General features: G+C 43.5%; 1 protein-coding gene across 11 annotated transcripts in view; it reads left to right on the top strand.

Annotated features, from left to right (window-relative positions):
* arid1b (AT-rich interactive domain 1B) overlaps positions 1-27,548 on the top strand; it is a 114,002-nt gene that overhangs the window by 45,653 nt on the left and 40,801 nt on the right. For 8 of the 11 annotated variants that reach the window (XM_031800837.1, XM_020455343.2, XM_031800839.1 and 5 more), the window contains one exon: positions 2,740-2,850. The exons of the other annotated variants lie outside the window; for them this stretch is intronic. In XM_031800837.1, the coding sequence (XP_031656697.1) occupies positions 2,740-2,850 (111 nt within the window). The remainder of the gene's footprint in view (positions 1-2,739; positions 2,851-27,548) is intronic. 11 annotated transcript variants of the gene reach the window in all.

Below are 27,548 nucleotides of genomic sequence, written 5' to 3'. Positions count from 1 at the left end.
TTTATAGATTTTTTTCTCTCAAAATAATACAAAATGAAATGCTGAAATCTCTTGAGTCATTAAGTATTCAACCCCTTTGTTATGGTAAGCCTAAATACTGTTCAGGAGCAAACATTTGCTGAACAAGTCACATAAGTTGCATGGACTCTGTGTACAATAATGGTGTTTTAAACATTTATTTTTTAATGACTACCTCATCTGTTCCCCACACATACAATTACAGTATCTGTAAGGTCCCTCAGTTGAGCAGTGAATTTCAAACACAGGTTTTCCAAAGCCTCGCAAACAAGGGCACCTATTGGTGGCTGGGTAAAAAAAGGAAACATTGACTATCCCATTGGTGAAGTTATTAATCACACTTTGGATGGTGTATCAATGTACCCAGTCACTACAAAGATACAGGCGTCCTTCCTACCTCCGTTGCCAGAGAGGGAAAGCTGACAGCTGACATGTCTTCCACTTTTAACCCCAACCCGTCTGAATCAGAGGAAGGAAACCCCCTCAGGGATTTCATCAAGAGGCCAATGGTGACTTTAAAACAGAGTTTCATGCCTGTGATAGAACTGAGGATGGATCAACCACATTGTAGTTTCTCCACAATACTAACCTAGTTGACAGTGAAAAGGACGACGCCTGTACAGAATAAAGATATTCTGAAAACATGCATCCTGTTTGCAACAAGGCACTAAAGTAATAATGCAAAAAAGTGGCAAAGCAATTAACTTTGTCCTGAATACAATTATGTTTGGGGCAAATCCAATACAACAGAGTACCACTCCATTTTTTTTTTAAACATAGTGGCTGCTGCATCATGTTATGGGTATGCTTTGTAATTGTTAAGGACTGAGGAGTTTTTCAGGATAAAAAAATTAACTGCATGGTGCTAAGCACAGGCAAAATCTTAGAGGAAGACCTGGTTGTCTGCTTTCCACCAGACACTGGGAGATGAATTCACCTTCCAGCAGGACAATAACCTAAAACACAAGGCCAAATCTACACTGGAGTTGCTTACCAAAAAGACAGTGACTGTTCCTGAGTGGCCGAGTTAGTTTTGATTTACATCTAAGACTAGAAAATGGTTGTCTGGCAATGATCAACAACCTGTTTGATGCACTTTTTGAAAAGAATGAGTAAATATTTCTCAATCCAGGTGTGCTTAGACTTACCCAGTAAAGTCTCACAGCTGTAATCGCTGCAGAAGGTGCATCTAAAGTATGTACTTGGTGTGAAAAATTTGACATTTGTTTTTCATTTTCAGTAAATTTGCAAACATTTCTAAAAACATGTTTCACTTTGTCATTATGGAGTATATTGTGTGTAGATGGTTGAGAGGGGAAAATATATTTAATCCATTTTGAATTCAGGCTGTAAAACAACTAAATGTGGAATAAGTTGATGGGAATGAATACTTTCTGAAGGCACTGTACATATACACCGAACAAAAATATAAATGCATCATAAAGTGTTGTTCCCATGTTTCATGAGCTGAAATTAAAGACCCCAGAAATGTTCCATACACCTTATTTCTCTCAAGTTTTGTGCACACATTTGTTTACATCCTTGTATGTGAGCATTTATCCTTTGCGAAGATAATCCATCCACCTGACAGGTGTGGCATGTCAAGAAGCTGATTAAGCCACATGATTGTTACACAGGAGCACCTTGTGTTGGGGACAATTTAAAGGCCACTCTAAAATGTGCAGTTTTGTCACAACACAATGCCACAGATGTCTCAAGTTTTGAGGGAGCGTGCAATTTGAATGTTGACTGCAGGAATGTTCACTAGAGCTGTTGCCAGAGAATTGAATGTTAATTTCTTTACCATAAGCTGCCTCCAACGTCTTTTTTGAGAATTTGGCAGTACGTCCAACCGGCATCACAACCGCAGACCACATGTGACCATGTTAGCCCAGGACCCCCAAATCCGGCTCGTATGCGACCAGCCACCCTGACAGCTGATGAAACTGAGGAATATTTTTGTCTAATAAAGCCCTTTATGTGGAGAAAAACTCATTGTTACAGGCCCAGCCAGTCTCCCCAGTGGGTGGGACCTGGCTCACAAGTGGGTGGGCCTATGCACTCCCAGCCCCACCAATAACTGCTCCCCTGCCCAGTCATGTGAAATCCATAGATTAGGGGCTAGTTAATTTATTTCATTTGACTGATTTCCTAAAATGGTTGCATTTTGCATTTATTTTTGTTCAGTATTGAATCGTGAGAAACTCAATACATGTCGTATCGGCACCTAAGTATCGTGATAATATATCGTAAGGTCCCTGGCAATTCCCAGCCCTAGTATTTACCATGTTAAAACAGTATCATGATACCTGCGGCGTTAAATCCAGTGATTTTTCCTTAGACATGCCCAGACCCAGTTACAGGCTTTACACTGATTGTGCTGGAGACTATGGGATAGTGTTACCACCACTCTCTGCCTGTTCTTTGAGAGTGGCATGCATAACCCAGTGTGTCCTGCTTACCGAACCAGAGGAAGAATCGTGATACATGCCTTCATAGGGAGGAGTGGGGTGGGGCATTTCAAATGTCAGCAGAAATGGATTAGGCCAAAGTTTAATTTCTGTTTCACTTCTCCCTCTCCCTACAAACCCTCAACTCTCGTTCTCTCTTTACCTTTTCTATCTTACCCCCCTCCTCTTCTCTTTCTCACGCTCTGTCTCACTCGCTCTCTCGCCGCCTCCCTATCTCCGATCTCGCCCCCCCCCTTCTCTGTCTGTATAGGATGTGTCACAGGAGGGCTATGGCAACAGGGGCCAGTCTGCTATGACCCCTGGGAAGCCCAACCATGAGGAGATGGGCCTCAGCCAGCAGGACAGACCTTCCAGTCTACCTGTAAGTCCACTTCACAGTATCTGGAAAAACACCAGAAAACCTCAGTCATACACACTGCAAAATCTGCTGTAATTCTGCTTCACAGCCACTGGAAAGGCATCTTGCAAAGCACAGCACCACAAAAGGTGCTCAATACTGAGGGAAAAGCTACGCGCACACACACACATACACACACACACAATCTGTGTGTCAGCCCACCCATTGCATATTTATTGCAGGGCAGGAGCCATGTCCTTGACACTTGTCTGGGCTGACATGACCTTTTGGGTCCTTGCCACTGCTTTAACAAGACCACAAGGCTTCAACTGGGCCCAACATCAGGCTCAGTCTGTAAAACACCACTCTTCACACTGTCACTTATTACTGAGGCACGGGCCAGATTCCCCCACAGTGACTGGAAACCTGGACTAAGTCTTAAATGACACCCTATTTCCATATAAAGTGCACTACTTTTGAAAAGGGTCCCTCTGGTCAAAAGTGGTGCATGATGTAGGGAATTAGGGTGTCATTTGGGAAACAACCCTAGTTGTTCAATGCCAGTCTCCCACTGAGGGCTGGTTCTCCATGGCTTTTAAGCTGACTTTGCTAACACAGGCCTCATTTCAGGCCTTATTTGCGTTCTCATGGAGGAGCTCAGCTCTCAGCCTTTTTCCTCTAACGTTACTCCTCTTTCCCTGCTGCAGTCTCTCCTCTGCGGCTCTTCAGTGCTCCACTGAGCTGTCGGCACGCCATTGGAGCACAGGAATGTCAGTCAGGGTGGGCCCACGGCTCTCTGAGCCAATCGGCGCTCTTCCTCGTTGCCCCCCCCCCCCCTTCTGTGTCATAGAACAGGACTAGTAGATTTTACTGTTCATTTCATTGCTAATGACCATGCTTAGCTGTTAATGTTTGGACTTGTACCAATAAGCATAGCTAGAATAGACACCCCCCCCACCACTTTTCCTCTTTTGCTCCTGAGAGGGAAAAATCATTATGGAGGTCAACTTAAGAGTAATTTTTGCACAAAAAAAATGTAAGGCCAGCCGAGGTGTACACTGGGAATCTCATCGCTGGATACGATTTCAAAGAGTAATTTGGATTGATTACAGTGTGCTATCCTGTTTTGGTCTCATGATTCTCTTGGGCAACATTCAGGCAGGGTTTAAAGATGCCCTTCTTTCTCTGTGCTCTAAATAGAAAGCATGGGAGTCCAACTGTGTTGATGGCATATCGCCAGCCAGCTCTTTAAAGATCTCCAGCTGAGACACAGACTGGAGACACATTTTAGTATTTATTTATCATCTCACATTGGAGTCATGCACTTAGCGCCTGATAAACCTGTGTGTGTCTCAGTCAGTGTGTCTGTCTCTGTATGGATAGCTGATGGGTTAGCTGAGGACCGTAAGAGGCCTACCACTGAGTGTTGTAGACATGCTGCGTAACCTGCGGCTTTGGGCAGACTGATGACATGCAGAGTGTGTGCAGGCAGAATCCTTTTATTTATAAAGCACTCACTGTGTCATCACGGAACAATGGCATAGGGAACCCCGCCAAAGAATACAATTTCCAAGATAAACATTTTTTTTACACTGACTGTCCACTGTTGCTTGCACGCTTGTCCTTGACTCTCACAGGTATTATTTAGTAGTGTTATATTACAGTAATATTCTTCAGAACAAAAAAAAAATCTTGTTCGTAACCCTGTCCACACTTTAATATTTGTCTATGTCAGGGGTTCCCAAACTGCAGGCGCACCCCCATATAGGGCTGCAACGTTTCCCGGGGGTCGAGCGGAATTTTCCTTGATTTGACGAGCAAAACATTTGTTTTTGTTTTTTACAACTCGCGATTATTTATATCTACAGTACCAGTCAGAAGTTTGGACACACCTACTCATTCCAGGGTTTTTCTTTATTTGTACTATTTTCTACATTATAGAATAATAGTGAAAACATCAAAACTAGGAAAAAACACACATGGAATCGTGTAGTAACCCCCAAAAATGTTATTTTAGCTTCTTCAAAGTAGCCACCCTTTGTCTTGATGACAGCTTTGAACACTCTTGGCGTTATCCCAACCAGCTTCATGAGATAGTCACCTGGAATGCATTTCAATTAACAGGTGTGCCTCGTTAAAAGTTAATTTGTGGAATTTCTTTCCTTAATGCGTTTGAGCCAATCGCTTGTGTTGTGACAAGGTAGGGGTGGTATACAGAAGATAGCCCTATTTGGTAAAAGACCAAGTCCATATTATGGCAAGAACAGCTCAAATAAGCAAAGCGAAACAACAGTCCATTACTTTAAGACATGGTCAGTCAGTCAATACGGAACATTTGAAGAACTTAAAAAGTTTATTCAAGTGCTGTCGCAAAAACCATCAGGCGCTATGATGAAATTGGCTCTCACTCTTGGCAAGACGTGACTCTCCACATGGGAATATCTTTGGTTTATCCACCCGGCACAGCCAGAAGAGGACTGGCCACCCCACATAGCCTGGTTTCTTCCTAGGTTTTGGCCTTTCTAGGGAGTTTTTCCTAGCCACCGTGCTTCTACACCTGCATTGCTTGCAGTTTGGGGTTTTGTACAGCACTTTGAGATATCAGCTGATGTACGAAGGGCTATATAAATACATTTGATTTGATTTGTTTGTCTCCAAGACATTCAGAAGCTGAGCTACGACCTAAAGTCGAAGAGTCAAAGAAATTGGACTTTGCTTGGGAAGCAATCTTCTACAATCTGTGACTCTGTCGCTATCAATTGATCGAATCACTTTCTGTAAAAGAGAATATGTATAATCAAATTGAGGGTTTATAATAATTATAAAACATATTCGGTAGCTCAACATTAAGGGAAATCAGGTCGAGACTTTATTTTCCTTGTCCATTATTATCATTTAAATAACTTATCTAAAAGATGTCATGAGTCTTGTTAAACTACGTATAATCGCAGGAAATGAGCTTAAAAACAACATTTTTGTGTGTCCCTCAAATAAAACCAAATAAACAAGGCGGTGTTGTCTTTAATCAGTGGTGGAAAAAGTACCCAATTGTCATACTTGAGTAAAGGTATAGATGCCTTAATAGAAAGTTACTCAAGTAAAAGTCAGCCTGTAAAATACTAGCGTAAAAGTATTGGGTTTTAAATATACTTAAGTATCAAAAGTAAATATAATTGCTAAAATATACTTAAGTATCAATAATTTAAAATTCCTTATTACCATTTTTTCTTTTTACATTTTTTTAATGTATGGATAGCCAGGGTCACACTGCAACTCTCAGACATTATTTAGAAAAGATGCATTTGTGTTTAGTGAGTCCACCAGGCCAGAGGCAGTAGGGATGACCACATGTTCTCTTGATAATTTCTTGAATTTGACCATTTTCCTGTCCTGCTAAGCATTTAAATATAACAAGTACTTTTGGTTGTCAGGGAAAATGTATGGAGTAAAAAGTACAATGTTTCTTTAGGAATGTAGTAAAGTAAAAGTTGTCAAAAATATAAAAAGTAAAGTACAGATGCCCCCCCAAAAATACTTAAGTAAAAATTATTTGAAGTACTACTTAAGTTCTTTACACCACTGTCTTTGATATACAAAAACATTTGTCATTTTTTAAATGTTATAAAGGATGCCTTGGGGAACCCCTGGTCTATGACTACCAAAGGTAATTTTGTTGAAACTTGTTTGGACCAGACCTGCATGCTGATACTTCCAATGCTTCTGCTGATTTCTCATTGGGTTGTCTATGTGAAGGCAAAGCACACTGTCCTCCTCAGATATAGCAGTGATCCCACCCCCAGGGTAAGTGTAGTGTCTATAGCTGTATCGTGGTAGCTCATCCTGTCACTGCCACAGCCAGCCTTATTCCTTATATATAGTGAACTATATAAGGAATGGGGTGCCGTTTGGGAAGCACACCCTGTTACAGATACCAGCAACCCAGCGGGGTCTTTAGTTAATCACCAGCTGCCAATCCAGGAACCACCGGCCTAGTGATGGGGGAAGAATCGATCAAGTTTCATACCGCAGTATTATTTCTGACGATATTATATAGATACTTTGACTAAAAGTATTGATAGTTAAAAAATGATATGTATATTTTATTTATTTATGCTAGGTAGCGTTAGCTACAGTAGCACTAGTCGGCTGTACCTGCACCAAAACTCATATTTTTCACCCTATAGCTTGTTCTCCGTATTATTTTTAAATAATGAGTCAACTTGTTTTCAGCACTTTTATTTCCATGACTGATAAACATGTTTTCTCACGCTCTCTCTCGTCTCTCTCTTGTCTTTCACTTTTTCCATATTTTGTTACATTAAAATAGATCAAATAGTTTTTCTTCCCTCATCAATCTACACACAAATACCCCATAATGATAAAGCAAAAACAGGTTTGTAGACATTTTTGCGAAATTGATTGAATTTATATTACATTTAAGTATTGATACCCTTCACCCAGTACTTTGTTGAAGAACATTAGTCAGCGATTCCAGCCTTGATTCTTCTTCGGTGTGACGCTACAAGCTTGGCACACCTGTATTCGGGGAGTTTTTCCCATTCTTCTCTGTAGATCCTCTCAAGCTCTGTTAGGTTGGATGGGGGGCATCGCTGCACAGCTATTTTCAGGTCTCTTCAGAGATGTTTGATCAGTTTCAAGTCCGGGCTCTGGCTGGGCCACTCAAGGACATTGAGACATGTCCCAAAGCCACTCCTGCGTTGTCTTGGCTATTTGCTTAGGGTCATTGTCCTGTTGGAAGGTGACCCTTTGCCCCAGTCTGAGGTCCTGAGCTCTCTGGAGCAGGTTTTTGCAATCAAGAATCTCTGTTCTTTGTGTCGTTCATCTTTCCACCGATCCTAACTAGTCTCCCAGTCCCTGCCACTGAAAAACATCCCCACAGCATAATGCTGCCACCACCATGCTTCACCGTAGGGACGATGCCAGGTTTCCTTCAGACGTTACGCTTGGCATTCAGGCTAAAGAGTTCGATCTTGGTTTCATCAGACCAGGCTGGGTGGCCAGCTCTAGAAAGAGTCTTGGTGGTTCCAAACTTCTTCCATTTAAGAATGATGGTTACCACTGTGTTCTTGGGGACCTTCAATGCTGCTGAATGTTTTTGGAACCCTTCCCCAGATCTGTGCCTCGACACAATCCTGTCTCGGAGCTCTACGGGACAATTCCTTCAACCTCATTACTTGGTTTTTGCTCTGATAAGCACTGCCAACTGTGGGACCTTATATAGACAGGTGTGTGCCTTTCCAAATCATGTCCAATCAATTGAATTTACCACGTTTGGACTCCAAGTTGGAAACAGGATGCATCTGAGCTCAATTTTGAGTCTCATTGCAAAGGGTCTGAATACGTATGTAAATAATGTATTTCTGTTTTATTTTGAATAAATGTGCAAACATTTTCTAAAAACCAGTTTTTGCTTTGTCATTGTGAGGTATTGTGAGCTGTGTGTGTGTGTATATATATTGATGAGGAAATGTTTTTATTTAATAGATTTTAGAATAAGGCTGTAACAAATTGTGGAAAAAGTCCAGGGGTCTGAATACCTTCCAAATGAACTGGAACATCAAATTGCAATAAAAATCTAAGTTTAAAATCGCAATACATATAAAATAGTGAGAATCTAAATGCATATCGTATCGGTACCTAAGTATCAGGATAATATCGTATTGGGAGGTCCCTGTCAATTCCCAGCCCTTCGCATCCTATTCCATATAATGTGCACTACTTTTGAGCAGGGCTCCGCCTGCCCTGGTCGAAAGTAATGCACTGCATTTAGAATAGTGTGCCATTTGGGACTCAGTACTGAAGCAACACTCCGCTGCCTGCCTGTACCTCAGCTCTCCCTCTTCCTCTCTCTAGCTGCTGCCGCTGTTACCACTCCTCCTCAGGCTGCCTTTGAAGTTAACCGCCACTGGTGTTGCCATGGCGACAGGGCTGAGAAAACAGCCCCCTCAAAAATATGCATATTAAAGCAACTGATTGATGTACTAATCACATTATTCTTCATATGGTATTTGTTATTATTGATGTTGTCCCCCCCACCCCGATTTGCTTGTTTTATATTTTTGTGTATTGCAGCATTTGAGCCCAAATGTGGTATATTATATAGTTTGAAGAACATTTTGTACTGCCAGTGAATCATCTGGGCCAGTGTATTTTATCAGTAAAGCATTTCACCACCACCTAGTTTTCTTACTGTTGTCAATATTCCCAATGGAAGTCTCTGATTGGATGTTGCTGACTTTGGACACAATGCAGAATATGATTGGTATTGGAGTTCCGCAATGTTGATTTAAATTACTAGTTGAAACCATAAAATTAAAAATCAACTATTTCTCTGGAAAGGGTTGAGGGGTGTGTTCCACTTTAGATATTTATTTACAATCTGGTTTTAACCAGTATTGCCACGCTGCCCCTTGTTTTTCAAGTGTCACACATTTTAATTGAAGACATTGATGTTAAACTCTCTCGGCAACTGGGGTTTCATCTACATTTTCTTTTCAAGGCCTAATCAAATCCACCTCGTCCTTTCTGGCGCCGGTGTAAACAGGCCATGCTGGATGCTCCTTCGGGAACTGGGAGGGAGGCGGCAACTGCCAGGCTTTGAACAGCACCCTTAAATCTTTTCCACCCCCCCAAGGCACAGGCACAGCATAGCGTGGGCTGATCTGGCCTCTCTGCTCTGGGTGCATCCCAAAATGGCACCCTATTCTCTATATTGCATGTTACTTTTGACCAGGACCCATAGTGCTTTGGTCAAAAGTAGTGCACTACGGAGGGAATATGGGGCCATTTGGGGGGAGGGACTCTCTCAGCCTGGGTGATCATGGCTCCCCTTAAAACAGCACTAATAGAGAGAAAAAGACGACGCACGCACACAAAGCTCAGAAACATGGCTTTCTGTAAACAAACAATAAAAGACAGCTGTGAGGATTTGGTGTGGTTGCTTCAAGTCTTAGGATGGTTGAAAAAATAGGTTATGTTGTTTTTACTCAATTCGGCCTCCGCGTCACCTTTTTCAATACATCTCAAGGTGAGTTGTGAGCAAACAGTTTATGTGCAGTGCATTCAGAAAGTATTCAGACCCCTTCACTTTTTCCATATTTGTTTTACCTTCTAAAATGGATTAAAGACACATTTTCCCTCATCAATCTACACACTACGCCATTATGACAAAGCAAAAACAATTTTACAAAATGTATTATAAAAAATACCTTATTTACATAATTATTTTAGACCCTTTGCTATGAGACTCGAAATTGAGCTTAGGTGCATCGTGTTTCTGTTTCATCCTTGATGTTTCTAAAACTTGGAGTCCACCTGTGGTAAATTCAATTGATTGGACATGATTTGGAAAGGCACACACCGGTCAGAGCAGAAACCAAGCCATGAGGTTGAAGGAATTATTGAGGCACAGATCTGGGGAAGGGTACCCAAACATTTCTGCAGCATTGAAAGTCCCCAAGAAGACAGTGGCCTCCATCATTCTTAAATAGAAGATGTTTGGAACCCCCAAGGCTCTTCCTAGAGCTGGCCACCCAGCCAAACTAAGCAATTGGCGGAGAAGGGCCTTGGTCAGGGACGTGACCAAGAATCTGATGGTCACTGTTGACAGAGCTCCTCTGGAGATGGGAGAACCTTCTAGAAGGACAACCATCTTTGCAGCGCTCCACCAATTAGGCCTTCATGGTTGTTTGGCCAGACGCAAGTCACTCCTCAGTAAAAGGCACATGACAGCTCGCTTGGAGTTTTCCAAAAGGCAACTAAATGACTCTGACTATAAGATACAAGATTCCCTTGGTCTGGTAAAACCAAGATTGAACTCTTTAGCCTGAATACCAAGCGTCACATCTGGAGGAAACCTGGCACCATCCCTACGGTGATGCATGGTGCTGGCAGCATCATGCTGTGGGGATGTTCTTCAGCAGCAGGGACTGGTAGACTAGTTGGGATCGAGGGAAAGATGAACGGAGCAAAGTACACAGAGATCCTTGATGAAAATCTGCTCCAGAGTGCTCAGGACCTCAGACTGGGGCAAAGGTTCGCCTTCCCACAGGACAACGATCCTAAGCACACAGCCAAGACAATGCCGGAGTGGCTTCGGGGCAAGTCTCTGAATGTCCTTGAGTGGCCCAAACTTGAACCTGATCTAACATCACTGGAGAGACCTGAGAACAGCCGTGCAGCGACGCTCCCCATCCAACTTGACAGAGCTTGAGAGGATCTGCAGAGAGGAATGGGAGAAACGCCCCAAGTACATGTGTGCCAAGCGTGTAGCGTCATACCCAAGAAGACTTGAGGCTGTAATTGCTGCCAAAGGCGCTTCAACAAGTACTGAGGAAAGGGTCTGAATACTTATGTAAATGTAATTCTCTACACTAGCTTGTTTTATCACAAACTGAAATTAGGCAAACGTTTTGAATTTTAGCAACCAGAAAATGGCAGAGTGATTTTCTGCATAGTGCAGCTTTAATGATAAGTGCCTAAAAGTTAATGAATGTTTTTAGGAGTGATCCCTGCTAAATCAAGTACAATCCTTAGATGCGACAAAAATGTTCAGCTGCCCCTTTAAGGGATGGGCCGTTAGTGGTAACTTGGGCACTGGCTTGTCTATAATGAAAAAAATCTGACTGTGATTCCTTCCAAGTAGCAGGGAGTTGCAACAAACTCAAACTAACATTGAAAAACAAGTGTGTGAATAAAATGGGGTAACTGGACAAGTAACACTAGGACAAATTCACACTTTATATAGTAGCCTTTCTTGTCAATTTGGCCGACCGATAAATGTTCTAAAACTGTTCCCAAATGCTCTGTGTGAACACCTGCCAACGTGGCTGGTGAAATAGACCTTCTTACCTGCCAATCTACCCACTTTTGGCAGGTGTTAATTTCCACCCCTGGTTCCTACGTCATACTTCCCGGTCGTGTCCCATAATCTCTTGACTAGGATTATATCATCGAGATTATATAATCAGATTTAAGAAAACAAGGTAATGTAAGATATATATATATATCTATATATTATTATATATTATTATATATATATTAAGATTGTATTTGTGTATGAATTTGCTCATACTCAATGTCTTCTATGAAAATATTTGAAGCTGAAGAAGTAAGACACTTTGCCGACAGTCTAATTTGAACTACATCTCCTGCATCCGTGTTAGTATGCTGGATCGTGCCTGCTCGAGTTGAGGACTCACAGGAGGGTAAGAACCTATTAATTACAGGCCGTTTGTTTTATATTATTTTATATATATTTTACTAAACGTTGCCAACCAGTAAAAATAAATTAAAGACTGGCAGGCTGTCTCAAGTGAGACTTTATACAGCTAGTGGGAATTAGTAGTTGTAGTTCATGTGTGTTCCAACTTTTTGGCTTTGTGTTTCTTCTTGGCCATCAAATAATTATAAAACTGGCATATGGGAGGTAAATTCACTCGGAAACACATATACATTTTAATATCTTACATTTCTTTGATGCAAATTTGAGATTTGTTTTTGGCTTACAAAACCAGGATCCAGGAAGTGTCACTTTGATACCGTATTAGAACAGCCCAGAGCAGTGCTGCGTAGGAGCTATCAGACACACGCGGTAGGCTTTCAGACTCCGAGCTCGGGAACCAAGCTCGAGCGCTGGACCATTGTGTGTGTGTGTGTGTGTTGCGTGTCATAGTAGTGTCTGAGTTTGCAAGTAGTACTGTGAGTTTGTTTCACAGCCTGAATGGTTTTCCTACCTCTCAGTGCTCTCTTTTGCATGTGATAACAAAAGACAGGTCATGAAGCGTTTACATACAGAGCTGTAACAATTGATGTCGCCGTTCACCTTTTACAAGAGAGTTACCATCAATGACCATGATGGAATAGATATGCCACACCTTTTGAAGAGATAGTAGATTGGAACTAACAGAGCTGGATAGTGGATCTAGCCCACAACAGGAGTTACAACCAGTGACACAAGACATGATGGAAGAGTCACGTGGGTGAGCTGCCAGTATAAAATATGCAGCAGGCAGCAACTGTCATTTTGGCTAGATTGCGGTGTCTACATAGCCACTTTAAACATGGCTGCTTTAGTGATAAGCCGGCATTTTGCCCCACCAACCAATAACCAGCCTTTTTTGTTCAAGAAAAAGCCCTGTCCCATTCCTAGTATGCCACAAAACACATGAAGGATTATGGATCGTTTTATTTACTAGTGGTGTCTAAGTATAAACCAATGGTAAAAAGAAATGTCTGGCAACAGCACCTGGTTCTCTATGGGAGGGAGCAGAGTGAGGCCAGATGGATCTAAGTGAATTACTCCTCTGTTTCCCTCTGGTTGTGTCCCAAATGGCACTACTTTTGATTAGGGAATTGGGTGCCATTTGGGGCGCCGACACGGTGTTTCTCTGTTTTATGAAGGCAGGCAGCAGTAGCCACTAATCTAGTGGGGAGAGGGTACAGAGTGGCTTGTCTCACTGAGTGACTGATAGTCTCTCAGCACTAAGTGCATTTGCATCCTGCTAGTCCCTTCAGCCAACCTGAATGTCATCAGGCCTGCTTTATGCCTACTCTGGCCTCTTCATAAAGACAGACTGGTGGAAGCATGGGATGTAGCCCAGTATGTTGTTCAAATGGCACCCTATTCCCTATATAGGGCACTGCTTTTGACCAGAGCACTATTGCCCCTGATCAAAAGTAGTGGACTAAATAAGGAACTGTGTGCCATTTTAGTGCACTGTTTACCCACTGTGGTCTCATAAAATATTTGGGCCTCTATGCCATTTCATTTAAAGTGAGCTCGCATAGACGTAAGTCTGTTTTGTCAATATGGTATGGAAGGTGGACACTGGTGGCTTCTATGCGTGTGGCTTCTATGCGTGTGGCTAGCAAGTCTCACTCATTCAAAATGCAGATCCTTGCAGATGAACCTCCGCATCAGATAAACCTCTGGCTAGTTACACTCTGATCAATCAAATCTGTAGTTATTCAAGTGTCCTGAATAAAAAAAACTGCATAGAATACACATTCACTCATGGTTGTGTCCCAAACGGTGTCCTATTTCCTGTATAGTGTGGGAATTAGGTGCCATTTGGGACGAGCTTCAACAGAACCCATAGCGTTAGGTGCCCAGAATAAGAACAGCTTAGGCTACACTTTCTCCCATGTTTGGTGCATTGTTCACTGGGTGAGAGAAGTATTCTGAGTTCTTCAGCTGATCTCTCATCACGGGCCTTCAAAGGCCTCTTCTATCCCTTTCATCTCTTTCTCCGAAGTCAGCTTAAGATGGGAGATTGATTAGTCATCCTTAACTGTAAGCTCGCCTGGAGTGATCATCAGATCCATTAGGGGAAAGAAACATTATTTCTCATCTGCTTTATGAGAGGCATTGGGAGTTCGCGCTGTACTCCATCGTTGTTCCAAATGGCCTCCTGTTCCCTATATAGTCCCTATGGGCCCTGGTCAAATATAGTGCAATATATAGGGAATAGGGTGCCATTTGGGATACATCTGGCCCAGATGGAGATCAGTGGCGATGAGGGGAAACTACTGACGAGGCCGAGTACGGAAGAGAACAGTGGTGGGGTGCTGGGATGGAAATGGTGACGCATTCAGCCCTCTAATGCTGTAATGCATTAGTGGATACTCAGACTGGTCTCAGGGGAGGCCTGTCGGTTTTGACTAGCAGAAGTGACTTTTCATAGCAGGTTAGGGGAACTTGCGCAGCAGGTTAGGAGAATTCGCGTGGCAGGTTAGGAAAAGGGTTCGGGTTAGCTAAAATTGTCCCCAACACGACTCAAACATATCTAGCTACAACCAGGTCTGCCCTGAGAACAGTCTTGGTTTCCACTAATGTGTTTCTGCTCCTCTTGTCTCATCAACCCTTGCTCTCTCTCGTTCTGTCTCTTGTTCTCTCTTTCATAAGCACACACTCATACATCCATACTAGGAGTTTCTGTTGATGTGTTGCCCTTATAACCTATATCCTCCAGGTTTCCATCTGTTTGTTTTTCTCCTCTCCCTCGTGTGTTCTGTTCTACGGCTCCTACAGTAAACACTTAGCCTTGGCGTTTGTGAACCCTGTACACTAGTGATGTTCAGTTTGACTCATAAGGGTTAACATATGGTTAAAATACGCAGTGTTCAGGGGAGATCTTGACAGCAAAGGAGTTACTTGTCAATCTAAGAATATTTTGTAACTTTGCCAGGATTACAGTGGCTTGTGAAAATATTCACACCCCCCCTGCCATTTTTCCTGTTTTGTTGGAATTAAAATAGATTTTTGGGGGGTTTGATTTACACAACATGCCTACCACTTTGAAGATGCAAAATATTTTTGGGGTGAAACTAACAAGAAATAAGACCAAAAAAATCAACTTGAGCATGCATAACTATTCACCCCCCCAAAGTCAATACTTTGTAGAGCCACCTTTTGCAGCAATTACAGCTGCAAGTCTCTTGGGGTATGTCTCTATAAGCTTGCACATCTAGCCACTGGGATTCTTGCCCATTCAAGGCAAAACTGCTCCAGCTCCTTCAAGTTGGATGGGTTCCGCTGGTCTACAGCAATCTTTAAGTAATACCACAGATTCTCAATTGGACTGAGGTCTGGGCTTTGTCTAGGCCATTCCAAGACATTTAAATGTTTCCCCTTAAACCATTCAAGTGTTGCTTTAGCAGTATGCTTAGGGTCATTGTCCTGCTGGAAGGTGAACCTCTGTCCCAGTCTCAAATCTCTGGAAGACTGAAACAGGTTTCCCCTCAAGAATTTCCCTGTATTTAGTGCCATCCATCATTCCTTCAATTCTGACCAGTTTCCCAGACCCTGCCAATGAAAAATGTTTTCATGGTGTCTTCGGGGTGATGAGAGGTGTAGTGTTTTTCTTGCTGGTCAAAAAGCTCAATGTTAGTCTCATCTGACCAGAGTACCTTCTTCCATATGTTTGGGGAGTCTCCCACATGCCTTTTGGCGAACACCAAATGTGTTTGCTTATTTTTTTTCTTTAAACAATGGCTTTTTTATGGACACTCTTCCTGAAAGCCCAGTCTCTTTGTTGCCTCTGATTAATGCCCTCCTTGCCTGGTCTGTAAGTTTTGGCGGGTGGCCCTCTCTTGGCAGGTTTGTTGTGGTGCCATATTCTTTCAATTTTTTTATAATGGATTTAATGGTGCTCTGTGGGATGTTCAAAGTTTTGGATACTTTTTTATAACCAAACACTGATCTGTGCTTCTCCTCAACTTTGTCCCTGACCTGTTTGGAGAGCTGCTTGGTCTCATATTGAGATCATGTGACAGATCATTTGACACTTAGATTGCACACAGGTGGACTTTAATTATGTGACTTCTGAAGGTAATTGGTTGCACCAGATCTTGTTTAGGGGCTTCATAGCAAAGGGGGTGAATATATATGCATGCACCACTTTTTGAATTAAAAATACAAATATAAATTTTTTTAAATGTTATTTTTTCCATTTCACTTCACCAATTTAAACAATTTTGTGTATGTCCATTACATTAAATCCAAATAAAAAAAATATATTTAAATTACAGGTTGTAATGCAACAAAATAGGAAAAACGCCAAGGGGGATGAATAATTTTGCAAGGCACGGTACATTGCCAGTATTGAATAGAGGGGAATCCTTGCCAATTATGAGCGCTTGAGAGACTGTTTAGTTTAATCAACTATGCACCCGTATCAACTGTGTGATGGGCTTTTGCGGTTATACACGAGTGCCGGGGGAAAGACAATGACATGAATACATGCTAGTAGTTAACCAGCCAAACTACACTATGTTTTGAATTGGCTATCTAGTTAGTTTATTGTATATCCTTATTTTACCTGCTGTGTGAATGTGTCTCTCTCGTTCTCTCTCCTTTGGCAACGGTCCACTGGTAACACATGCAGGTGATGCACACACCGTGACTTTTCCAGGATTAACTAACTGGGCAAATAACATGCTAACTGGTAATTAATACCAACAAATGTTTGCTGTAGCCTCGTTTTGATCTCAAAATGCATCTTGCGACTGCATGATTGAAAGATGCACTCTGCAGAGATTGGGGATGACATTGTATCCGGAGAACACTTTGTTATTGTGATTTTTTTTTTTTGCGTAATATTTTCTACTCGTCCATTCTGATAACTTAGCCTGCTGGTCCGACATTTATTTTTACTTGGCCCAGGCAAGAAGAACAAGCGTTAATGCTGAGTCCTGTCCAGCTCGCATCGGCCCCAATTTCTCCCATACTGCTTAATTTCTCATGAATCACCAACGCCGCCCGGTGAACAGCTGATTTTTGTGTGCACTGCGTTGTTTATCTCCTCAGTCTCCTCCCATGGACTTTTACAGCCCTGCCCCTCCCAGAGCAGCGAGGGCTGTGAATGAGCCTTTATCACTGATACTGCTCACAACCGTTCCAGTTCCATTCTAAAGCTGAGGTATATGAGTGGCCATGGGCGCCTATCCTAACACTGTCCTCTCTTCTCAGTCAGCTAGGTGTTCCCTATGGAGCCCAGACAAAATGGCCTCTTAAAAAAAAGTTATGCACTATAAAGGGAATTGGGAGCCATTTAGGACACGGGCTCTGTTTGACACGTGTCTGTTCAGCGGGGGGAAATCTGCCAGTTCTGTCTGAATCCGAGGCACGTTAACACCCCCCCCCTAGGTGATCTCGCTGTCGTCTTGACACATCACACCGCACACACACACAAGATGACAAGCGCCCCACTGGACACCCACAAGGGGGATTACTGTCATACACTGTGTGTGTGTGTGTGTGTGTGTGTGTGTTAGAGGTACGGGGTCCTGTCCACACTGCCCTTATTTGTCAGAAAACAGCATGAGAGAGGCAGAGGAGAGGCAGCCCACCGACATGACAGGGCATGCATAGCTTTGCCCGCGTATCACATCCCCTAATGACTATTGCTCTCTCATTCTGCAGGAGAAGACATTCAAACTGTGTGGTGTGTCTGTCTGTGAGAGAAATGGAGCAAAGGCTCTCACTGTCACACCCTTGAGCCAAGTGGCCCACGCGTTATTCACTACATCACCCCACATCCGACTGTGCCACATTTTAAACGGCTTAAGGAATTAAGGAACTATTACTGAACAAAAAATGTAAATGCAACAATTTCAACGATTTTACAGCGTTACAGTTGATATAAGGAAATTTGTCAATTGAAATAAATACATTAAGCACTAATTTATGGATTTCACATGACTGGGCAGGGTCACAGCCATGGGTGGGCCTGGGAGAGCATAGGCCCACCCACTGGGGAGCCAGGCCCAGCCAATCAATTCTCTGGCAACAGCTCTGGTGGACATTCCTGCGGTCAGAATGCCAAATGCACACTCCCTCAACTTGAGACATCTATTTCATTGTGTTGTGTGACAAAACTGCACATTTTAGAGTGGCCTTTTATTGTCCCCAGCACCTGTGTGTAATGATCATGCTTGTTTAATCCGTTCCTTGATATGCCACACCTGTCAGGTGGATGGATTATCTTGGCAAAGGAGAAATGCTTACTAATGGGGGATGTAAACAGAAATATTATTTTTGAGCGTGTAAGACATTTCTGGGATCTTTTATTTCAGCTCATAAAACATGGGACCAACACTTCACATGTTGCGTTTATATTTTTGTTCAGTTATTATTATTGGTGATGATTTCCTCCTGTCAGAGATGTCTGGTTAAATAGTGGCGACGAGAGGAACTTTTGCCAGTAAATGTAGATTTGTTTGTGCTGGTGGAGAAAGTATGTTTCTGTATTAAAGGGGTAGCTTTGTTCTTGTGACTCTGTGTTGTCCAGTTGGCCTTTGGGACAAAGTCTATACTGTCTAAGGGGAATCGTGTGTGGTGTGTGTGTGTGTGTGTGTGTGTGCCCTGAAAGCGTAACAGGGTCTAGGAAAATAAGAACATACATCATTAGCTATCTTTCTCTGACACACACACACACACACACACACACACATGTTTGTTTTACTATCCTCGTGGGGACCAAACAATTGATTCCCATTCAAAATCCTTTTTTCCCTAACCCCTGAACCTTAACCCCAACCCCCCCTAACTCCTAAGCCTAAAATAGCAATTGTCCTTATGGTGACCAGCTACACACGCATCAATCAGTGTAAATAATGAGTGAAACCTATGTGGCAGGTAGTTGGGAGTCTGCATGAGGTATTAGTGTGTATCTCAGCAGGAGAGAGGCTTAGTGAGCCTGGCTTTGGTTTCTAGCGCTAGCTCCATTAGCATGTGTCTGTAACCACGCAGAACAGACATCACAACCACACAGCAACAACAGGGTTCCTTTTGCTGCCTCCCTGCCCTTAAACCTCTGAGGCCTGGGCTTGCAGCCCAAATGGCACCCTATTCCTTTTTAAAGTGCACTATATTTTAACTAGGGCCGTAGGGCTCTGATCTGAAGTAATGCACTATATAGGGAATAGGGTGCCATTTGGGACTCATCCTTCGTTAAGGCATAAGAAAAGACCAGGAAAAAAAGAGAAGCCCATTTACCGCCAGGAGGCTAACCATGTTTATTTTATTAGTATTATTTTATTTAAAAAGACTGGCTGATTTTAAATAAATATGAATGGGGGGGGTATATTTCAAATTCCCTTTATTACGGGGATGATCAAACACGGCCGGCTATTAATTACACTACTTGCAAGTGTACACATTCCAATCAAACACACTCAAGGCACACAGATAATACTTCCTCTGCACCAGGGGCTGATGGCGATGCTGGTGCCTAAATAAGGAATGACACCCTGAACAACGAATAACGGGAAACGACGCAATCACACACGATGCGTTCTCAATGTGCGAAAATGGAGTGTGCATTTTCTAAACTTGAGTATGGTTTAAATGTCAGGAGGTTCTGCTCATTTCAGCTCTTCTTCTAGTAGAAATTGATGCACACTTTTCCACAATACAGATGAAGAGGTGGGCTGCGCGTTATAGGCCCTAGTTCTTTTCAAGTAATATGGCGAATAGCGAAGATTTTGCTGTGGTGTTTAATTGTTGGCCAAGTAGTTTGAAAAGTGTTGGTGTTTATTTGATATACAGTACCGGTCAAACGTTTGGACACCTACTCATTCAAGGGTTTTTCTTTATTTTTACATATTTTTTACTTGTAGGATAATAATGAAGGCATCAAAACTAAAATACCACATATGGAATCATGTAGTAACCAAAAAAGTGTTAAACAAACATATTTTATATTTGAGATTCTTCAAAGTAGCCACCCTTTGGCCTTGATGACAGCTTTGAATTCTCTCAACTAGCTTCCTGAGGAATGCTTTTCCAACAGTATTGAAGGAGTTCCCATATGCTGAACACTTGTTGGCTGCTTTTCCTTCACTCTGCAGTCCAACTCATCCCTAACCATATCAATTGTGTTGAGGTCGGGTGATTGTGGAGGCCAGGTCATCTGATGCAGCACTCCATCACTCTCCTTCTTGGTCAAATAGCCCTTACACAGCCTGGATGTGTGTTGGGTCATTGTCCTGTTGATTAACAAATGATAGTACCATTAAGCGCAAACCGTATCGCTGCAGAATGCTGTGGTATCCATGCTGGTTAAGTGTGCCTTGAATTCTAAATAAATCACTGACAGTGACACCAGCAATGCACCATCTCTACAACTCCATGCTTCAAGGTGGGAACCACATGCGGAGATCATCCGTTCACCTACTCTGTCTAACAAAGACACAGCGGTTGGAACCAACGATCTCAAATATGGACTCATCAGACCAAAGGACAGATTTCCACCGGTCTAATGTTCATTGCTTGTGTTTCTTGGCCCACGCAAGTCTCTTCTTCTCATTGGTGTCCTATTAGTAGTGTTTTCTTTGCAGCAATTTGACCATGAAGGCCTGATTCATGCAGCCTCCTCTGAACAGTCGATGTTGGGATGTCTGTTACTTGAACACAACTGATTAGCTCAAATACATTAACATGGAAAGAAATTCCACAAATGAACCTTTAACAAGGCACACCTGTTAATTGAAATGCATTTCAGGTGACTACCTCATGAAGCTGGTTGAGAGAATGCCAAGCGTGTGCAAAGCTGTCATCAAGGGCTGGCTACTTTAAAGATTCTCAAATCTAAAATCCATTTTGATTGAACCCTTTTTTGGTTACCACATGATTCCATGTGTTATTTTATAGTTTTGATGTCTTCACTATTCTTCTACAATGTATAAAATAGTAAAAACCCTTGAATTAGTAGGCGTGTCCAAATGTTTGACTGGTACTGTATGTTTTAGCACTTTGGTTTCACAAAATAAATACTGTATATGGAACGAAATGATCTGTTTCTGTCTGCAGTCCTTCATCAATAGGATAGATGGGCTACGGTTTAGGTTGAATGTGATAGTCTGCCTATAACCAGCCTGAGTAAGCCTATAACTCCATTCCTCCCCTGTTCAGAGTTGAAAGACATTCATTGAATTGGAAATGAGCTGTTATCAGGCTGGTTAATGCAACGCATGTCTGTTGAATTTGGAAAAAATCCACCCGCACTCGGCCCCGCCCCACTTACTCAGCCAATCAGGAGCCGCTACTGTGTTGCGGCCCTGACATACTTTACACTTTGCACTAAACGGTACATGTTAAATAGTATGCCGTTTTAAGCATGTGGTACGCTAGTATAGGTAGTCGGACACGGCCACTGGGTTAACTGTGAAGTTCAAAGGAATCCCTTATCGGGAAGAGCATCTACAATAACACCAGATCAGTTGTGTTACTAATACACTGAGAGACAAATTATGAAATCCACTGTGTGACATAGTGGTTGACACAATATTCACTAGCACCATCACCAGATTCTAGCAGCAGAGCCAATCAGGAGCTACAGAAGGCTTTAGGAGCACCTGATTTGTGTAGGTTGGTGCTTTTTTTTGGGGGGGGGGGGGCTTTAGCCCCACACTAGGGTGTCGTCAGTGTTTTATGTTCATGTAAGCTCTAGTGTAATCGTGTTTCCATCAGGAGTGTGACACTAAAGTCTTTGGGCGAGCGGAATCAACAACCTCTGCATCATTAAAGACTGTTGCTTTGTGAAGTCATAATATAAGTGCCAGCTGAAAAGTACCCAGGACTTTGCCTTGGCTCCAAGTTCGAGCAGGACCTCTGGAGCCATGGCCCAGTGAGACACGGGTACCAGCCCACGTAGATGGAAATGCGACACACACACACACACAGAGAGACATGCAGTGCCTCTTGGTGTGTATTTATTTGCCCACGCTGTTCTCTTTCTCTATCCAGAGCCCATTTAGTGAAAATGATAGGTTAAGGAAAGATAAATATTTGTATTACAAAACAATAGAACTGACTAATGTTTACTTGTGGGAGAATAGGAGCAAGTGCAGCTCAAAGAGTGAGTTAGTGAGGAGCGAGAGAGAGAACCAACAGAGAATATGAGGCATAAGATGATTAAAAGGTCTAGTGGGGGCTTTGAGCCCAGAACTCGTTTCAGAGGCAGAAAAATGCACCGCAATAAATAAACCAGCAAGGCAAGGGGGAGGCTGCTGAGTTTGAAAGATTATAGCAGAGTAGAGCGGGAAGAGAACGCAAAAAGCCTGCATTCTGTGATTTCCTTCTTCTCTCTGCTCTGTCTTCGTCTGCTGTTCATTAGCTACATCCTGCTCTCTGAAACAACCAGCCCCCCCCCCCCCCCCCCTTTCCCGTTCCTCAATGATTTTAGTTCTTTCTGCTGTTTCCATTCCCCTTACACACACATTCATTTTCTCCCCTTTTTTTTCTCTCTCTTTTCCATCTTCTGAATTTTTTTCTCTCCTCTTTCAATGTCTGGGCTCCCGTCCTCTCCCCTGTGCCCGTGCTTTGATAGTGGGGCTATGGTATTTGAGGGAGTGAAGGGGAGTGTGGGAATGCAGGGTGTAAATTAGAATGCAGTGTGTGTGTTTCCCTACACGCACACATACACTGCATTCTAATTTACTTGCAGGCTGAAAGGAGAGTGTTTCTCTTGAGCCCTAGAATGTATCCTCTCGCTCTCATTTCTCCTCTCCCTTTTTCTCCGTAGCTCCTTTGATTCTTCTCTCTCTCCTTCGTGTGCTGCTGCGGCTCACTCCCCATAATTAGAATGCGCACAAGGGGGACGGAAAACGAGAGAGAGAGAGAGAGAGAGAGAGAGGGAGAGGGAGAGGGAGAGGGAGGAGGAAGGGAGACTAAAGCAGGCAGGGAGAGAGAGGTGGGGGTGTGTGCTGCCGAGGCAGGCAGAGCTGGGAGCTGGTTGGCTGAGCAGTTGGCAGGGGGTGGGGGATGGGCTGCCGTGCTGCCATTGGTTGGCCTAGGTCCCAGGGGCAGATGGGGGAGAGAGGATGAGAGCTCCAGTGCAGTGTTCCTCTCCTATATTCTGCTTTCCTCAGCTCTCCTTCTTTCCTCTCCTCTCTTTGCTCTGCTCTCCTCTCTTCTGTGAGCTTCTACAGGGAGCCAAGCTCCGTTCAGCAACAGCTCATCAAGCCCGCCACAGCGCTGAGGTGGAAAAGCATCACAGGGCCTGTCTGTTTTTACCCGCTGTGTGCGTACATGAAGAATTAGAGGGAAAGACTCCCTCCCCACCATTTCTTTATATCATTAGCACTCAATGTGCTGTGCTGTTAGATCGTAGACTGCATTGCAAGATGAAATATAAGCTGAAACATTAGTTGTTGGAGGTAAGGTTGTGCACAGACTACTACAGGATTGAAGCAGTATTTCTATCCATTATTAAGCCGTAGAGGCATGGCTTGGTTTAAGCTGTATGATCAATGACACACCTTTTTCAATTTGGTATCAAATCAAAGTTTGTCATGTGCGCCGAATACAACAGGTGTAGTTGACCTTACAGTGAAATGCTTACTTACAGGCTCTAACCAACAATGCAAAAAAGGTATTAGGTGAAGAATAGGTAGGTAAAGAAATAAAAACAACAGTAAAAAGACAGTGTAAAATAACAGTAGCGAGGCTACATACAGGCACCGGTTAGTCGGGCTGATTGAGGTAGTATGTACATGTAGATATGGTTAAAGTGACTATGCTTATATGATGAACAGAGAGTATCAGTAACGTAAAGAGGGGTTGGCAGGTGGTGGGTGGCGGGACACAATGCAGATCGCCCGGTTAGCCAACTTATATTTCTCAGTAAAAGTAACCCTCCCACCCCAAGTCTCCTATATGGTTATTTATATCGGGGAGATGCGGGATAATCTAGTACCCTCGCTAATGTGAATTAGAGTTTAGAGCAGTCTGACGACGGTGAACGTTGATCGCATTCGCGCCAGAATAAATTGCATGTGGGGGGAAATCTCCCTCCGGTTACACACCGTATCCCCAGAATTTTTAAGACGGTCCTCTTCCAGACTCTTGACAGACAGGTGAGTCTGCCAATGAGATGTTGCCATGGGGTGAGACGTGGGCCCATGCCATTCCACTGGAAAGTGAAGATTAACATGCGTTTTTGATTTTTTTTTTTTTTTTTTTACCAGAGATCAGATTAGCGGGTCACAGAAACACCCTATTTCCTGTATAGTGCATAGGTTTAAAAATATATATATATTTATTTAACTAGGCAAGTCAGTTAAGAACAAATTCTTATTTACAATGACGGCCTACACAATGACGGTACTAGTGCACTATGTTGGGAATAGGGTGCCGTTTGGGATGCAGGCTGTGTTCCGCCGTCAGCTTTATCTGTCGTCTAGCACACGTTCTCATTCTCACACGCTCTCTCTAAAACCTAGGACGAGAAGTGTGTTCTCAAACCAGCTACTCTGTCTGTTCTACCTGCAGTCTATCCAACCCCCCCCACCCACCCTCTCTTTCTTTTCTCATCTTTCTACCCGTCTCTCTCTCTCTCTGTCTCATCTTTCTACCAATCTCATCTCTCAAAGCATCTGCTGAGCCAGTAGTTTCCATTTCAAAGCAAAGCTTCTTTCATTCGGAGCAGAAGTGATGCTCTTGAGGTAGAGTGTGTCCTCAACCCCCTCCTCTCTCTCTCTCTAGCCCTCAACCCCCTCCTCTCTCTCTTTCTCTCTCTCTCTAGCCCTCAACCCCCTCCTCTCTCTCTCTCTAGCCCTCAACCCCCTCCTCTCTCTCTCTCTCTCTCTCTCTCTCTCTGTGTGTCTCTCTCTGTGTGTCTCTCTCTCTCTCTCTCTCTCTGTGTCTCTCTCTGTGTGTCTCTCTCTCTCTCTCTGTGTCTCTCTCTCTGTGTGTCTCTCTCTCTCTCTCTCTGTCTCTGTGTGTCTCTCTCTCTGTCTTTCTCTCTGTCTTTCTCTCTCTCTCTCTGTCTCTGTGTCTCTCTCTCTGTCTTTCTCTCTGTCTTTCTCTCTCTCTCCATCTCTCTCATTCTCTCTCATTCTCTCTCTCACTCTTTCTCCAGCCCTTTTTCCTCACCGTACTGCATCACCATGAGGATAAACCAAGAACAAAAGGTGTCCAGGGAGATTACAGCTCTGGGTCAAATTAAACATCCAGTCCATTTCACAGTGGAACACATGGGTTGTATTCAATAGTGTACACCATAGCAAAAATGTTTTGCAACAAGTTTCAAGTTCAGGTAGTCCCACGCAGTTTGTTGGTTTTCTTCCTTTCAGTGTCTAATGAATACAGCCATGGGCTGCAAACAGAAATGTGTTCATGGGCAAAATGATCAAACATGAAATAAACATATGTGCTTGGTTTGAAGGCTTGGGATGTCCTGGACGATCACTAGAATACAGTCAGACGGGCTTGTCTTCTCATCCTCCCAGAGTGGCTGTGTGTGGGGTGGCAGATTATAGGTTCTGTGTGTGGCATATTCCGTCTAGACCTTTTGATAAACGGAGGAATGGGCCATGATGGGGGCTAGGGATGCGTCCCAAATGGTGTCCTTTTCCCTATATAGTGCCCTAAATAGCCTAATCCCGATGTAGTGCCTTGGTCAAAAGCGGTGCACTAAATCGGGAATCGGGTGCGATTTGGGACTCAGACTAGAATATGGGCAGTCGTTGCGCCTGCCTGTCCATCACCAGACGGGCACTAACCGCTGCCACTGCCGGTTACCACGGTGGCAGACAAAGGCGCCAGCTGGCGCCGTGCCAACTGCAGTGGCAGAGCAGGAGGGGTGGCGGGATCAGGCAGCCAGTGGTGACGTCTGCTGCTCTCTCAATCTCTCTCGCTCTCATCCTCTCTTGCTCTCATCCTCTCTTGCTCTCATCCTCTCTTGCTCTCAGTCTTGTCCCTCACTCCCTCATTAATTAGCAGGAGGAAGAGAGAGCGAAGGGAGGAGGCAATTATGCTGACTAAATTGCGCTTTTTTTCCATCTACAACATCAAAGATAATGAAAGTCTTGGACAGGTTTCAAATTCGCCAGCGGGTTTTATTTTCGTGTTCCACGCTTTCTTCCTTTGTTCCAGATCGTATTGGTAAATCTATTCTACACAAACTCCCATCTCCCTCAAACATGTCCCGCACCTCTATTCAAGCCAAATTAGGAATATATTGTTTTAATTGTACTGCTCAGCTATATTTGGTTTTTACACACGCGCCCAGCCTCAATCACACACAGGCACCCTTAGAGAAATCAGTCAGATTGCTGCTGTCCCCGTTCCACACTATTTCTTAAACGCTATCATTAAGTCTCAATTATTTCCCAGCACAGCCCTGCATGTTTGTCGTCTGACTGCTACTCATGATTGCAAATGCTGATGCCTCTCTCCTCAACTCCTCCGAGAGAACTCCTTGGGATGGGTTCGTTTCATTCTATTGCTAGCGACTATTCCTTCCCCCAAGCCTCTCTTCTCCTTATGACGCCATTCCTCATTGGTGGTTGGCTAATTCAGGCCCGGAGCCGATTGGCTCTAGCCTGCCCGCAATATCTGCGGCATCCAGAGCCACGGTGATGGGCGCCGTGGTGACACCACAAAAAGCCTCTGTTGGCTGTCAATATTTAATTGGGTGTGAATGTGAGAGTTTTCCCCCGGGGGGCGTACATGCGTTTGTTGTGTTGTGATGGCGGGAAGGAGAGTAACTCACTCATCACACTAACCCTTGGGCTAAATAGCAGACAGGATGAGAGGGGAGAAAGATAAGGAGTACCACAAGGTTATATTTCAGGCCCCTCTCAATTTCTTTATTATGGTATTGCTAAGGCAGTGCTTATGGAGTATGCTTTGGAAGGTGCAGTCACAGTGGGCATATGAACAGTTTTTTCCATGAAGAACCTCATCCTCTCTCTTTCTCTCTGGCATCTATGCACATCACATACACTAAAACACACAAAAGCTCACTCTTGTTCACATTACCATTCTGCACCAGTGCTTGAGTTTGCTGTTTCTTCTGAACTCATCCTCAGAAGAATAGCCAGTCAGTCCTCTTTTGAACATGGCATGACTGTGCCTCTTCCTCATCCCAGAGAGAGAGTGTGTGTGTGTGTGTGTCTGTGTGTGCGTGCCCTCCCCTCTAGAGGCTGTCTGTCTAATCCCCCATCCATCACTCCGCACAGAGGCACATTCCCACCGTCTCCAGACACACACACACACAGCCTCCAGAGAGCGCTTATCAAACCTAATACGCCAGCGCTCCTTTCAGATTGTCAGATTTCACAGTAGGGGAGAGTCTGATTCCCCTCATCAGTCTTGTGAATGTCTCTGTGTGCGTACACACCACCGTTTTCTGCTCAGGGCTACCTCCACCACCGCTGCTGCCTCCTACTGCTTCTCAGGAGGCCCAATCAGG

This window comes from Oncorhynchus kisutch, linkage group LG21, assembly GCF_002021735.2.
Source record: "Oncorhynchus kisutch isolate 150728-3 linkage group LG21, Okis_V2, whole genome shotgun sequence".
In the NCBI taxonomy this organism is placed as follows: domain Eukaryota; kingdom Metazoa; phylum Chordata; class Actinopteri; order Salmoniformes; family Salmonidae; genus Oncorhynchus; species Oncorhynchus kisutch.
The sequence above is the reverse complement of the archived record's forward strand: the minus strand, read 5'-3'. Positions and strand labels throughout refer to the sequence as shown.